Here is a 16,182-nt window from a genome sequence, read left to right as displayed (position 1 = left end):
CCAGTCATGTCACTCATTGAGCATATCTCTACTCCCAGACTAGTCACTCATTGAGCATATCTCTACTCCCAGACATGTCAACTCATTGAGCATATCTCTACTCCCAGACATGTCACTCATTGAGCATATCTCTACTCCCAGACATGTCAACTCATTGAGCATATCTCTACTCCCAGACATGTCACTCATTGAGCATATCTCTACTCCCAGTCATGTCACTCATTGAGCATATCTCTACTCCCAGACATGTCACTCATTGAGCATATCTCTCCTCCCAGACATGTCACTCATTGAGCATATCTCTACTTCCAGACATGTCACTCATTGAGCATATCTCTACTCCCAGTCATGTCAACTCATTGAGCATATCTCTACTCACCAGACATGTCAACTCATTGAGCATATCTCTACTCCCAGACATGTCACTCATTGAGCATATCTCTACTCCCAGACATGTCACTCATTGAGCATATCTCTACTCCCAGTCATGTCAACTCATTGAGCATATCTCTACTCACCAGACATGTCAACTCATTGAGCATATCTCTACTCCCAGACATGTCACTCATTGAGCATATCTCTACTCCCAGACATGTCACTCATTGAGCATATCTCTACTCCCAGTCATGTCAACTCATTGAGCATATCTCTACTCACTCATTGAGCATTTCTCTCCTCACTCATTGAGCATATCTCTCCTCACTCATTGAGCATATCTCTACTTCCAGACATGTGAAATCCATAGATGAGGGCCAAATACATTTATTACAAATGACTGATGTCCTTATATGAACTGTCACTCAGTAAAATCTTTGAAATGGCAGCATGTTGTGTTTCTTGTTCTGTATATATATAGACCAGGGCCTGTATGTATCAAGTGTCTCAGAGAGTGCTGTTTCAGACCATCCACCCCCTTCAACATGAATTTAGTCGTTTTAGTCGAAAAGGGCAAAACTGAATCTAAACCGGCACACTAACTATTGTATTGGAACCAGGCTGGTCTCTCTCTCTTACTGTTCTAGTAGCTGGTAGTATCTGGTCTCTCTCTCTCTCTCTTACTGTTCTAGTAGCTGGTCGTATCTGGTCTCTCTCTCTCTCTTACTGTTCTAGTAGCTGGTAGTATCTGGTCTCTCTCTCTCTCTCTCTTACTGTTCTAGTAGCTGGTAGTATCTGGTCTCTCTCTCTCTCTCTTACTGTTCTAGTAGCTGGTCGTATCTGGTCTCTCTCTCTCTCTTACTGTTCTAGTAGCTGGTCGTATCTGGTCTCTCTCTCTCTCTTACTGTTCTAGTAGCTGGTAGTATCTGGTCTCTCTCTCTCTCTCTTACTGTTCTAGTAGCTGGTAGTATCTGGTCTCTCTCTCTCTCTTACTGTTCTAGTAGCTGGTAGTATCTGGTCTCTCTCTCTCTCTTACTGTTCTAGTAGCTGGTAGTATCTGGTCTCTCTCTCTCTAACTGTTCTAGTATCTGGTCTCTCTCTCTCTCTTACTGTTCTAGTAGCTGGTAGTATCTGGTCTCTCTCTCTCTTACTGTTCTATTAGCTGGTAGTATCTGGTCTCTCTCTCTCTCTTACTGTTCTAGTAGCTGGTAGTATCTGGTCTCTCTCTCTTAATGTTCTATTAGCTGGTAGTATCTGGTCTCTCTCTCTTAATGTTCTAGTAGCTGGTAGTATCTGGTCTCTCTCTCTCTTACTGTTCTATTAGCTGGTAGTATCTGGTCTCTCTCTCTCTTACTGTTCTATTAGCTGGTAGTATCTGGTCTCTCTCTCTTACTGTTCTAGTAGCTGGTCGTATCTGGTCTCTCTCTCTCTCTTACTGTTCTAGTAGCTGGTAGTATCTGGTCTCTCTCTCTCTCTTACTGTTCTAGTAGCTGGTCGTATCTGGTCTCTCTCTCTCTCTTACTGTTCTAGTAGCTGGTAGTATCTGGTCTCTCTCTCTCTCTTACTGTTCTAGTAGCTGGTAGTATCTGGTCTCTCTCTCTCTCTTACTGTTCTAGTAGCTGGTCGTATCTGGTCTCTCTCTCTTACTGTTCTAGTAGCTGGTCGTATCTGGCCTGTGTCTCTTATTGTTCTAGTAGCTGGTAGTATCTGGTCTCTCTCTCTCTTACTGTTCTAGTAGCTGGTCGTATCTGGCCTGTGTCTCTCTCTTACTGTTCTAGTAGCTGGTCGTATCTGGTCTCTCTCTCTTACTGTTCTAGTAGCTGGTCGTATCTGGCCTGTGTCTCTTACTGTTCTAGTAGCTGGTCGTATCTGGCCTCTCTCTCTTACTGTTCTAGTAGCTGGTAGTATCTGGTCTCTCTCTCTCTTACTGTTCTAGTAGCTGGTCGTATCTGGCCTGTGTCTCTTACTGTTCTAGTAGCTGGTCGTATCTGGCCTGTGTCTCTCTCTCTGCCGTCGTCGCTCTGTCCTTCTCCAGCACTGCGTTGTCCCGCGTCTCACGGAGGTTCCTAGAGGACAGACAGAAGCAGTAAGAATTAAAACAGAATTAACACAGCGTCTCACAGAGGTTCCTAGAGGACAGACAGAAGCAGTAAGAATTAAAACAGAATTAACAAACAATCGACTTCAAGTAAAAAAATTAAAAAATGAATAGTCTCCCAATCAAACTGTCTCAAATGGTACCTATGGGTCCTAGTCAAAAGTAGTGCACTATCGAATAGGGTGCATAGCGCACTACTTTCGACAAGGGCACTAAATAGGGAATAAGGTGCATTTTTAGGGGCACTGAATCACACAATTTGTTGAATATCTGAATACATGGTCTGAGTGAAGTACAGTACTGTATTCAGAACACAGTGAAAGAGTCCCCTCTAGAGGACACGGGCGGCATCTCTATAATCTCACCTGTTCTCTCTCTCTCTCTCTGGTACATCTCTATAATCTCACCTGTTCTCTCTCTCTCTCTCTGGTACATCTCTATAATCTCACCTGTTCTCTCTCTGGTACATCTCTATAATCTCACCTGTTCTCTCTCTCTCTCTGGTACATCTCTATAATCTCACCTGTTCTCTCTCTCTCTCTGGTACATCTCTATAATCTCACCTGTTCTCTCCCTCTCTGGTACATCTCTATAATCTCACCTGTTCTCTCTCTGGTACATCTCTATAATCTCACCTGTTCTCTCTCTCTCTCTGGTACATCTCTATAATCTCACCTGTTCTCTATCTGGTACATCACTATAATCTCACCTGTTCTCTCTCTGGTACATCTCTATAATCTCACCTGCTCTCTCTCTGGTACATCTCTATAATCTCACCTGTTCTCTCTCTGGTTCATCTCTATAATCTCACCTGTTCTCTCTCAAACTCTCTCTCTGGTACATCTCTATAATCTCACCTGTTCTCTCTCTCTCTCTCTCTGGTACATCTCTATAATCTCACCTGTTCTCTCTCTGGTACATCTCTATAATCTCACCTGTTCTCTCTCTGGTTCATCTCTATAATCTCACCTGTTCTCTATCTCTCTCTCTGGTACATCTCTATAATCTCACCTGTTCTCTCTCTGGTACATCTCTATAATCTCACCTGTTCTCTATCTGGTACATCTCTATAATCTCACCTGTTCTCTCTCTGGTACATCTCTATAATCTCACCTGTTCTCTCTCTGGTTCATCTCTATAATCTCACCTGTTCTCTCTCTCTCTCTGGTACATCTCTATAATCTCACCTGTTCTCTCTCTGAAACATCTCTATAATCTCACCTGTTCTCTCTCTGGTACATCTCTATAATCTCACCTGTTCTCTCTCTGAAAAATCTCTATAATCTCACCTTTTCTCCCTCTCTGGTACATCTCTATAATCTCACCTGTTCTCTCTCTGGTACATCTCTATAATCTCACCTGTTCTCTCTCGCTCTCTGGTACATCTCTATAATCTCACCTGTTCTCTCTCTGAAACATCTCTATAATCTCACCTGTTCTCTCTCTCTGGTACATCTCTATAATCTCACCTGTTCTCTCTCTGGTACATCTCTATAATCTCACCTGTTCTCTATCTGGTACATCTCTATAATCTCACCTGTTCTCTCTCTCTGGTACATCTCTATAATCTCACCTGCTCTCTCTGGTACATCTCTATAATCTCACCTGTTCTCTCTCTGGTTCATCTCTATAATCTCACCTGTTCTCTCTCTGGTTCATCTCTATAATCTCACCTGTTCTCTCTCTGGTACATCTCTATAATCTCACCTGTTCTCTCTCTCTCTCTCTCTCTCTCTCTCTGGTACATCTCTATAATCTCACCTGTTCTCTATCTGGTACATCTCTATAATCTCACCTGTTCTCTCTCTGGTCCATCTCTATAATCTCACCTGTTCTCTCTCTCTGGTGCATCTCTATAATCTCACCTGTTCTCTCTTTGGTACATCTCTATAATCTCACCTGCTCTCTCTCTCTGGTCCATCTCTATAATCTCACCTGTTCTCTCTCTGGTACATCTCTATAATCTCACCTGTTCTCTCTCTCTGGTCCATCTCTATAATCTCACCTGTTCTCTCTCGTACATCTCTATAATCTCACCTGTTCTCTCTCTCTGGTCCATCTCTATAATCTCACCTGTTCTCTCTCTCGTACATCTCCTTTGAGGTCCTCTGCAGGCTGTCGATCTCCTGGCTGGTCTTCAGACGAATGTTCTCCAGCTCCTCAGCAAGTTTATTCTCGTACTCTGTTTTGTAGTGGTCTCTGTGGAAAAACCATTATATTATACCTGATTGTAGCCATCCTTTGCCTTGATGACAGCTTTGCACACTCTTGGCATTCTCTCAACCAGCTTAATGAGGTAATCACCTGGAATGCATTTAAATTAACAGGTGTGCTTAAACTGTGGAATTTCTTTCCTTCTTAATGCGTTTGAACCAATCAGTTGTGTTGTGACAAGGTAGGTGTGGTATACAGAAGATATCCCTATTTGGTAAAAGACCAAGTCCATATTATGGCAAAAACAGCTCAAATAAGCAAAGAGAAACGACAGTCCATCATTACTTTAAGACATGAAGGTCAGCCAATACGTAACATTTCAAGTACTTTGACAGTTTCTTCAAGTTCAGTCGCAAAAACCATCAAGCGCTATGATGAAACTGGCTCTCATGAGGACCGCCACAGGAAAGGAAGACCCAGAGTTCCCTCTGCTGCAGAGGATAAGTTCATTAGTTTCCTCTGCTGCAGAGGATAAGTTCATTAGAGTTTCCTCTGCTGCAGAGAATAAGTTCATTAGAGTTCCCTCTGTTGCAGAGGATAAGTTCATTAGAGTTTCCTCTGCTGCAGAGAATAAGTTCATTAGAGTTCCCTCTGTTGCAGAGGATAAGTTCATTAGAGTTTCCTCTGTTGCAGAGGATAAGTTCATTAGAGTTTCCTCTGCTGCAGAGGATAAGTTCATTAGAGTTTCCTCTGTTGCAGAGGATAAGTTCATTAGAGTTTCCTCTGCTGCAGAGGATAAGTTCATTAAAATTACCAGCCTCAGAAATTGCAGCCCAAATAAATGCTTCACTGCTTCACTGTTCAGAGGAGACTGCGTGAATCAGACCTTAATGGTCGAATTGCTGAAAATAAGCCACTACTAACAGGAAACAGCAGAGGGAACACCCCCCTATCCACATCGATGGAACAGTAGTGGAGAGGGTAGCAAGTTTTAAGTTCCTCGGCATACACATCACAGACAAACTGAATTGGTCCACTCACACAGACAGCATTGTGAAGAAGGCACAGCAGCGCCTCTTCAACCTCAGGAGGCTGAAGAAATTCGGCTTGTCACCAAAAGCACTCACAAACTTCTACAGATGCACAATCGACAGCATCCTGGCGGGCTGTATCACCGCCTGGTATGGCAACTGCACCGCCCTCAACCGTAAGGCTCTCCAGAGGGTAGTGAGGTCTGCACAACGCATCACCGGGGGCAAACTACCTGCCCTCCAGGACACCTACACCACCCGATGTCACAGGAAGGCCATAAAGATCATCAAGGACATCAACCACCCGAGCCACTGCCTGTTCACCCCGCTATCATCCAGAAGGCGAGGTCAGTACAGGTGCATCAAAGCTGGGACCGAGAGACTGAAAAACAGCTTCTATCTATCTCAAGGCCATCAGACTGTTAAACAGCCACCACTAACATTGAGTGGCTGCTGCCAACACACTGACACTGACTCAACTCCAGCCACTTTAATAATGGGAATTGATGGGAAATGATGTAAATATATCACTAGCCACTTTAAACAATGCTACCTTATATAATGTTACTTACCCTACATTATTCATCTCATATGCATACGTATATACTGTACTCTATATCATCGACTGTATCCTTATGTAATACATGTATCACTAGCCACTTTAAACTATGCCACTTGTTTACATACTCATCTCATTTGTACATACTGTACTCGATACCATCTACTGTATCTTGCCTATGCTGCTCTGTACCATCACTCATTCATATATCCTTATGTACATATTCTTTATCCCCTTACACTGTGTACAAGACAGTAGTTTTGGAATTGTTAGTTAGATTACTTGTTATTACTGCATTGTCGGAACTAGAAGCACAAGCATTTCGCTACACTCGCATTAACATCTGCTAACCATGTGTATGTGACAAATAAAATTTGATTTGATTTGATTTACTAAAAGACACCAATAAGAAGAAGAGACTTGCTTGGACCAAGAAACACGAGCAATGGACATTAGACTGGTGGAAACATGTCCTTCGGTCTGATGAGTCCAAATATGAGATGTTTGGTTCCAAGCGCTGTGTCTTCGTGAGATGCAGAGTAGTTGAACGAATGATCTCTGCATGTGTGGTTCCCACCGTGAAGCATGGGGGAGGAGGTGTTATGGTGTGATGGTGCTTTGCTGGTGATACTGTCAGTGGTTTATTTAGAATTCAATGCATATTTAACCAGCATGGCTCCCACAGCATTCTGCTGCGATACATCAACCCATCTGGTTTGGGCTTAGTGGGACTATCACTTGTTTTTCAACAGGACAATGACCCAACACACCTCCAGGCTGTGTAAGGGCTATTTGACCAAGAAGGAGATTGATGGAGTGCTGCATCAGATGACCTGGCCTCCACAATCCCCCGAACTCAACCCACTTGAGATGGTTTGAGATGAGTTGGACCGCAGAGTGAAATAAAAGCAGCGAACAAGTGCTCAGCATATGTGGGAACTCCTTCAAGACTGTTGTAAAATAATTCCAAGTGAAGCTGGTTGAGAGAATGTCAAGAGTGTGCAAAGCTGTCATCAAAGAAAAGGGTGGCTACGTGGAAGAACCTAAAATATAAAAAGTATTTTAATTTGTTTAACACTATTTTGGTTATTACATGATTCCATATGTGTTATTTCATAGTTTTGATGTCTTCACAATGTAGAAAATAACAAAAATAAAGATAAACCCTTGAATGAATTAGGCGTGTCCAAACTTATGACTGGTACAGTATATACAAAAGTATGTGGACACCCCATCAAATTAATGAATTTGGCTATTTCAGCCCCAACCGTTGTTGACAGGTGTATAAAATCGAGCACACAGCCATGCAATCTCCATAGACAAACATTGGCAGTAGAATGGCCTTACTGTAGAGCTCAGTGACTTTCAACGTGGCACCGTCATAGAATGCCACCTTTCCAACAAGTCAGTTTGTCACATTCCTGCCCCGGGTCAACTGTAATTGCCTCTATTGTGAAGTGGAAAGTTCCAGAACTCACGACAGAGTTCCAAACTGGGAAAGGGGGATACCTAAGTCAGTTATTCAACTGAATTTATTCAACTGAACTGTGTCAAACCGATTTAACCCAAATTAAATGAAATGGGTTTCCATGGCCGAGCAGCTGCACACAAGTCTAAGATCACCATGCGCAATGCCAAGCGTCGGCTGGAGTGGTTTAAAGCTCACCGCCATTGGACTCTGGAGCAGTGGAAACACGTTCTTTGGAGTGATGAATCACGCTTCACCATCTGGCAGTCCGACGAACGAATCTGGGTTTGGTGGATGCCAGGAGAAGGCTACGAGCCTGAATGCATAGTGCCAACCGTAAAGTTTGGTGGAGGAGGAATAATGGTTTTGGCCCCTTAGTTCCAGTGAAGGGAAATCTTAACGCTACAGCAGACAATGACATTCTATACGATTCTGTGCTTCCAACTTTGTGGCAACAGTTTGGGGAAGGCCCTTTCCTGTTTCAGCATGACAATGCCCCTGTGCACAAAGCGAGGTCCATACAGAAATGGTTTGTCGAGATTGGTGTGGAAGAACTTGACTGGCCTGCACAGAGCCCTGACCTCAACCCCATCGAACACCTTTGGGATGAATTGGAAAGCAGACTGCGAGCCAGGACTAATCGCCCACCTCAGTACCCGACCTCACTAATGCTCTTGTGGCTGAATGAAAGCAAGTCTCCACAGCAATGTTCCAACATCTAGTGGAATGCCTTCCCTGAAGAGTGGAGGCTGTTATAGCAGCAAAGGGGGGTCCAACTCCATATTAATGACTTCCCAGAAGAGTGGAGGCTGTTATAGCAGCAAAGGGGGGACCAACTCCATATTAATGACTTCCCAGAAGAGTGGAGGCTGTTATAGCAGCAAAGGGGGGACCAACTCCATATTAATGCCTTCCCAGAAGAGTGGAGGCTGTTATAGCAGCAAAGGGGGGTCCAACTCCATATTAATGACTTCCCAGAAGAGTGGAGGCTGTTATAGCAGCAAAGGGGGATCCAACTCCATATTAAAGCCTTCCCAGAAGAGTGGAGGCTGTTATAGCAGCAAATGGGGGGGTCCAAATCCATATTAATGCCTTCCCAGAAGAGTGTAGGCTGTTATAGGGTTGGGGAGGGGTACTGACCTAGAAGGGTTAGGGAGGAGTACTGACCTAGGAGGGTTAGGGAGGAGTACTGATATAGAAGGGTTAGGGTGGGGTACCGACCCAGAAGGGTTAGGGAGGGGTACTGACCTAGAAGCAATGTATTTGTGATAGACCTCCTCCCTGGCCCTCTGGGCGCCGTCCAGCTGGGTCTGCAGCCTCTCTAGACGGTCTTCCTGGTGGGCACAGCGCACATTCAGCTCCATGCTCTGTCTGTGAACATATTCCTTATCCTTCTGGAGGAGGGTCACCGTCTGCTGCAGAGTAGACACCTGGAACACAGAGGGGTTAGAGGTAGTCAATCCATCTGGAGGAGGGTCACTGTCTCCTGCAGAGTAGACACATGGAACACAGAGGGGTTAGAGGTAGTCAATCCATCTGGAGGAGGGTCACTGTCTCCTGCAGAGTAGACACCTGGAACACAGAGGGGTTAGAGGTAGTCTTTATCAATCTGGAGGAGGGTCACTGTCTCCTGCAGAGTAGACACCTGGAACACAGAGGGGTTAGAGGTAGTCAATCCATCTGGAGGAGGGGCACCGTCTGCTGCAGAGTAGACACTTGGAACAGAGGGGTTAGAGGTAGTCTTCATCCATCTGGAGGAGGGGCATTGACTGCTGCAGAGTAGACACCTGGAGGACAGAGGGGTTAGAGGTTGTCTATCCATCTGGAGGAGGGTCACCGACTGCTGCAGAGTAGACACCTGGAGGACAGAGGGGTTAGGGGTAGTCTATCCATCTGGAGGAGGGGCACCGTCTGCTGCAGACACCTGGAGGACATTTAACGTGACATGTTGTCATTTAGCAGATGCTGTAATTCAGAGGGACTTCCAGTCAGTATCTTCCACTAAGGAAGGTGAGACAACACCTATCAGCCAATCAGTGGTACTGTGAAAAGTCCCATGTTGGCAACATTGGCAACATCAAGGTGTTAGGCGGGTAGAAGTAGTATCCAGGTTGGTGTTGTACCTCTCGACTCAGCTCATTCCTCTCCCTGGTCTGGACCTCATGAGTCATCTCCAGCAGCTCCAGTCTCTTCCTCAACTCTCTCACCTCACACTCAAACGCATCCCGCTCACTGGAAAGGAAGGGAGGATCGACGTTTAGTTTCTAAATGTCTAAACACACAAATACATTTTTCAAAGTGAAAGAATCCATTTTGTAAATCCTTCTTCAGACATTTGATCTGACAGGGACACTTGATGAAAACCGAGGTGGTCTTTCCTCCCCCTCTCTCTCTCTCTCCCTCTCTTACCGTTTGATGTTAGAGTAATTGTCCCGCTTGAAGTCTCCCTCCTGGATGAGCCCTTTAGTGTCAGCCAGCTCCAGAGTTAGTCTCTGGTTCCTGATCTCCAGCTCTGACCTCACCCTGCGCTCCTCCTCGTAACTCTACACCACAGGAGGAAGGTTACAATACAATCACATGGACCGACACTGCTCTAAGACAAACAGTACCTGCATGAAGGCTCTAAGCTGTCCTATCTGTCTGTAGCTCCATGAAGGCTCTGATCTGTCCTCTCTCTGTCTGTACCTCCATGAAGGCTTTAATCTGTCCTCTCTCTGTCTGTACCTCCATGAAGGCTCTGATCTGTCCTCTCTCTGTCTGTACCTCCATGAAGGCTCTGATCTGTCCTCTCTATCTGTACCTCCACGAAGGCTCTGATCTGTCCTCTGTGTGTGTGTGTGTGTGTGTGTGTGTGTGTGTGTGTGTGTGTGTGTGTGTGTGTGTGTGTGTGTGTGTGTGTGTATACCTTCATAAGGGCCTTGATCTCAGTCCTGTGTGTCTCCAGGTCGTCTGTCAGGCTGTTCCTCTTGACATGGAGCTCAGAGAGCTGGGCTTTGAGAGGACTCACCACCTCATAGAAATACACCTGGGAGAATACCACACAGCATTAACACACCTGGGAGAACACCACACAGCATTAACACACCTGGGAGAACACCACACAGCATTAACACACCTGGGAGAACACCACACAGCATTAACACACCTGGGAGAACACCACACAGCATTAACACACCTGGGAGAACACCACACAGCATTAACACAGCATTATAACAACGCACTGAACTTTAACAACACACTGCATTATAACAACACACTGCATTTCAACACAACACACTGCATTATAACACAACACACTGCATTATAACACAACACACTGCATTACCACAACACACTGCATTATAACAACACACTGCATTAACACACAACACACTGCATTACCACAACACACTGCATTATAACACAACACACTGCATTATAACAACACACTGCATTATAACAACACACTACATTATAACACAACACACTGCATTATAACAACACACTGCATTATAACAACACACTGCATTAACACACAACACACTGCATTATAACAACACACTGCATTAACACACAACACACTGCATTACCACAACACACTGCATTATAACACAACCCACTGCATTATAACACAACACACTGCATTATAACAACACACTGCATTATAACACAACACACTGCATTATAACAACACACTGCATTATAACAACACACTGCATTAACACACAACACACTGCATTATAACAACACACTGCATTAACACACAACACACTGCATTACCACAACACACTGCATTATAACACAACACACTGCATTATAACACAACACACTGCATTATAACACAACCCACTGCATTATAACACAACCCACTGCATTATAACACAACCCACTGCATTATAACACAACACACTGCATTAACACAACACACTGCATTAACACACCCCATTACCACAACACACTGCATTAACACACCACATTACCACAACACACTGCATTAACACAACCCACTGCATTAACACAACACACAGCATTAACACAACACACTGCATTAAGACACCACACAGCATTAACACAACACACAGCATTAACACAACACACAGCATTAACACAACACACTGCATTAACACAACACACTGCATTAACACACCACATTAACACAAGCCACTGCATTAACACAACACACTGCATTAACACAACACACTGCATAAACACAACACACTGCATTAACATATCACATTAACACAACACACTGCATTAACACACAACACACTGCATTAAAACACAACACACTGCATTAACACACCACAACACACTGCATTACCACAACACACATCATTAACACAACACACTGCATTACCAAAACACACATCATTAACACACAAGACACTGCATTAACACAACACACTGCATTAACATATCACATTAACACAACACACTGCATTACCACAACACACTGCATTAACATACCACATTACCACAACACACTGCATTAACACAACACACCACATTACCACAACACACTGCATTAACACACCACATTACCACAACACACCACATTAACACACCACAATACCACAACACACTGCATTAACACACCACATTACCACAACACACTGCATTAACACACCACATTACCACAACACACCACATTAACACACCACAATACCACAACACACTGCATTAACACACCACATTACCACAACACACTGCATTACCACAACACACTGCATTAACACAACCCACTGCATTAACACAACACACTGCATTAACACACCACATTACCACACTGCATTAACACAACGCACTGCATTACCACAACACACTGCATTAACACACCAAATTACCACACCACACTGCATTAACACACCACATTACCACACCACACTGCATTAACACAACACACTGCATTAACACACCACATTACCACAACACACTGCATTAACACACCACATTACCACACCACACTGCATTAACACAACACACTGCATTAACACAACACACTGCATTAACACAACACACTGCATTAACACAACACACTGCATTAACACACCACATTACCACAACACACTGCATTACCACAACACACTGCATTAACACAACACACATCATTAACACACATCATTACCACAACACACTGCATCATTAACACAACACACATCATGAACACACTACATTAGCAGGATCTCTCCCCAGTTCTCACCGCTACATATTCAGTGATAGAGAGTCTCTCCTCTGGGATATAACAACACACCACATTACCACAACACACCACACTGCATTACCACAACACACCACACTGCATTATAACACAACACACTGCATTATAACAACACACTGCATTATAACACAACACACTGCATTATAACAACACACTGCATTATAACAACACACTGCATTATAACAACACACTGCATTAACACACAACACACTGCATTACCACAACACACTGCATTATAACAACACACTGCATTATAACAACACACTGCATTAACACACAACACACTGCATTATAACAACACACTGCATTATAACAACACACTGCATTATAACACAACACACTGCATTATAACAACACACTGCATTATAACAACACACTGCATTAACACACAACACACTGCATTATAACAACACACTGCATTATAACAACACACTGCATTATAACAACACACTGCATTATAACACAACACACTGCATTATAACACAACACACTGCATTATAACACAACACACTGCATTATAACAACACACTGCATTATAACAACACACTGCATTATAACAACACACTGCATTAACACAACACACCACATTACCACAACACACCACACTGCATTATAACAACACACTGCATTATAACACAACACACATCATTAACACACTACATTAGCAGGATCTCTCCCCAGGTCTCACCGCTACATATTCAGTGATAGAGAGTCTCTCCTCTGGGATATAACAACACACCACATTACCACAACACACCACATTACCACAACACACATCATTAACACACTACATTAGCAGGATCTCTCCCCAGGTCTCACCGCTACATATTCAGTGATAGAGAGTCTCTCCTCTGGGATATCTCGGAGCTCCTTGTATTTGTCCTCGGTGAGCTCCAGGTCCCTGAGGCTGCGTCGCAGGTCTCCTGCCTTGTCACACAGCTGTCTGTTAGTCTCCTCCAGCTGCTTCTGTCTCAGTAGGATCCCATCCATCTCCTGCTTCCTAAGAGCCTGCTGCTTCCTGCAGGACAGACAGAGAACCACACTGACTTGAGGCAAATATAAAAAGAGGGCACCCTTTCCATGCCTGCTTGGTTGAACATCTTTCAATCTTTTAGAGGTTCTGGGTTCAGCAAGGTGATCCTGTGTTGACCTACGACCCCTACGACTGATCAGAGAGACTTGGTTGAACATCTTCCAATCTTTTAGAGGTTCTGGGTTCAGCAAGGTGATCCTGTGTTGACCTACGACCCCTACGACTGATCAGAGAGACTTGGTTGAACATCTTCCAATATTTTAGAGGTTCTGGGTTCAGCAAGGTGATCCTGTGTTGACCTACGACCCCTACGACTGATCAGAGAGACTTGGTTGAACATCTTCCAATCTTTTAGAGGTTCTGGGTTCAGCAAGGTGATCCTGTGTTGACCTACGACCCCTACGACTGATCAGAGAGACTCTGTATCTGCCATATTATTATGGCTAAGGTTAGTCAAGGTCTCAGATCTGTTCCTACCTCCTCATCCTGGGTGAGTTACAGCTGGCTGTCCAGTCTCAGGGACAGGACTTGTTAGTCAAGGTCTCAGATCTATTCCTACCTACTCTCATCCTGGGTGAGTTGCAGCTGTCTGTCCAGTCTCAACTCTGTTCCTACCTGCTCTCATCCTGGGTGAGTTGCAGCTGGCTGTCCAGTCTCAGATCTGTTCCTACCTCCTCATCCTGGGTGAGTTGCAGCTGTCTGTCCAGTCTCAGATCTGTTCCTACCTCCTCATCCTGGGTGAGTTGCAGCTAGCTGTCCAGTCTCAGATCTGTTCCTACCTCCTCTCATCCTGGGTGAGTTGCAGCTGGCTGTCCAGTCTCAGAGCCAGGACTTGTTAGTCAAGGTCTCAGATCTATTCCTACCTGCTCTCATCCTGGGTGAGTTGCAGCTGGCTGTCCAGTCTCAGAGCCAGGACTTGTTAGTCAAGGTCTCAGATCTATTCCTACCTGCTCTCATCCTGGGTGAGTTGCAGCTGTCTGTCCAGTCTCAACTCTGTTCCTACCTCCTCTCATCCTGGGTGAGTTGCAGCTGTCTGTCCAGTCTCAACTCTGTTCCTACCTGCTCTCATCCTGGGTGAGTTGCAGCTGTCTGTCCAGTCTCAACTCTGTTCCTACCTCCTCTCATCCTGGGTGAGTTGCAGCTGGCTGTCCAGTCTCAGAGCCAGAACTTGTTTCTGGTGCAGGGCAACATTCAGCCTCTCCTCCAGCTCCTCCGTCTAGAGAAGAGAGCACAGAACAAGTAGAGTGATACATAAACGTGTCCCCAGCTCCAGCTCCTCCGTCTAGGGAAGAGAGCACAGAACAAGTAGAGTGATACATATGCGTGTCCCCAATGGCCCCTAATTCTCTTTCCTATTATAGTGCACTACTTCAGCCGGGGCAGGACATACCCCGTTCTGGTGCTATCTGGTATATAATGTAAATAAATCTAAAATGGCCGCATGTTTTTGGACTCCTTTATCAGTTCCTACCCGATTAAGTACAATACCATGGGAAATTCATGTTGAAAGGACAGGGTTGTGTTTGGAGCTAAAAGGGTGGGACTAAAAACAACAAGATAACGAAATGCAAATTATACTGGGTCTGGAAAATGTATTTAGCTTCACAACCTTTGTGAAACAGTTTAAAAAATAAAATGGCATATAGTTTTTCAACAGGACAATGACCCAACACCAAGAAGGAGAATGAGGCATCAGATGACCTGGCCTCCACAATCACTCAACCTCAACCCACTCGAGATGGTCTGGGATGAGTTGGGCCGCAGAGGGAAGGAAAAGCAGCCAACAAGTGCTCAGCAAGACTGTTGGAAAATTATATTCCAGGTGAAGCTGGTTGAGAGAATGCCAAGCGTGTGCAAAGCTGTCATCAAGGCAAAGGGTGGCTACTTTGAAGAATCTAAAATATGTTTTGATTTGTTTAACACTTTATGAGTAAATGTTTTAACTTTAGCTGACGTGGGCTAGTTGAAATGTTTTAACTTTAGCTGACGTAAGCTAGTTGAAATGTTTTAACTTTAGCTGACGTGGGCTAGTTGAAATGTTTTAACTTTAGCTGACGTGGGCTAGTTGAAATGTTTTAACTTTAGCTGACGTGGGCTAGTTGAAATGTTTTAATTTTTCAACTTTAGCTGACGTGGGCTAGTTGATCTGGACATCTCTGACACGTTATAAATATCTCTCTACGGTCTGTAATGACTGACATGACAAGAGGACCTGATTATGCACCACCCAATTTAGAAATTGCACCTTGTGCATTCTACTATTAAAA

General features: G+C 44.3%; 1 protein-coding gene across 1 annotated transcript in view; it reads right to left on the bottom strand.

The window, feature by feature from the left end:
- LOC139414040 (progesterone-induced-blocking factor 1-like) overlaps nucleotides 1-16,182 on the bottom strand; it is a 62,236-nt gene that overhangs the window by 44,965 nt on the left and 1,089 nt on the right. The window contains exons 2-9 of the mRNA XM_071161916.1: nucleotides 15,031-15,131; nucleotides 13,702-13,900; nucleotides 10,591-10,710; nucleotides 10,095-10,228; nucleotides 9,809-9,917; nucleotides 8,934-9,115; nucleotides 4,547-4,672; nucleotides 2,343-2,441 (exon numbers count right to left, since the gene is read on the bottom strand). Coding sequence (XP_071018017.1) covers nucleotides 2,343-2,441; nucleotides 4,547-4,672; nucleotides 8,934-9,115; nucleotides 9,809-9,917; nucleotides 10,095-10,228; nucleotides 10,591-10,710; nucleotides 13,702-13,900; nucleotides 15,031-15,131 — 1,070 coding nt within the window. The remainder of the gene's footprint in view (nucleotides 1-2,342; nucleotides 2,442-4,546; nucleotides 4,673-8,933; nucleotides 9,116-9,808; nucleotides 9,918-10,094; nucleotides 10,229-10,590; nucleotides 10,711-13,701; nucleotides 13,901-15,030; nucleotides 15,132-16,182) is intronic.

Source organism: Oncorhynchus clarkii, chromosome 7 (assembly GCF_045791955.1).
Source record: "Oncorhynchus clarkii lewisi isolate Uvic-CL-2024 chromosome 7, UVic_Ocla_1.0, whole genome shotgun sequence".
Taxonomy (NCBI): domain Eukaryota; kingdom Metazoa; phylum Chordata; class Actinopteri; order Salmoniformes; family Salmonidae; genus Oncorhynchus; species Oncorhynchus clarkii.
Note: the sequence above shows the minus strand (reverse complement) of the source record. Positions and strands in the feature narration are given on the sequence as shown.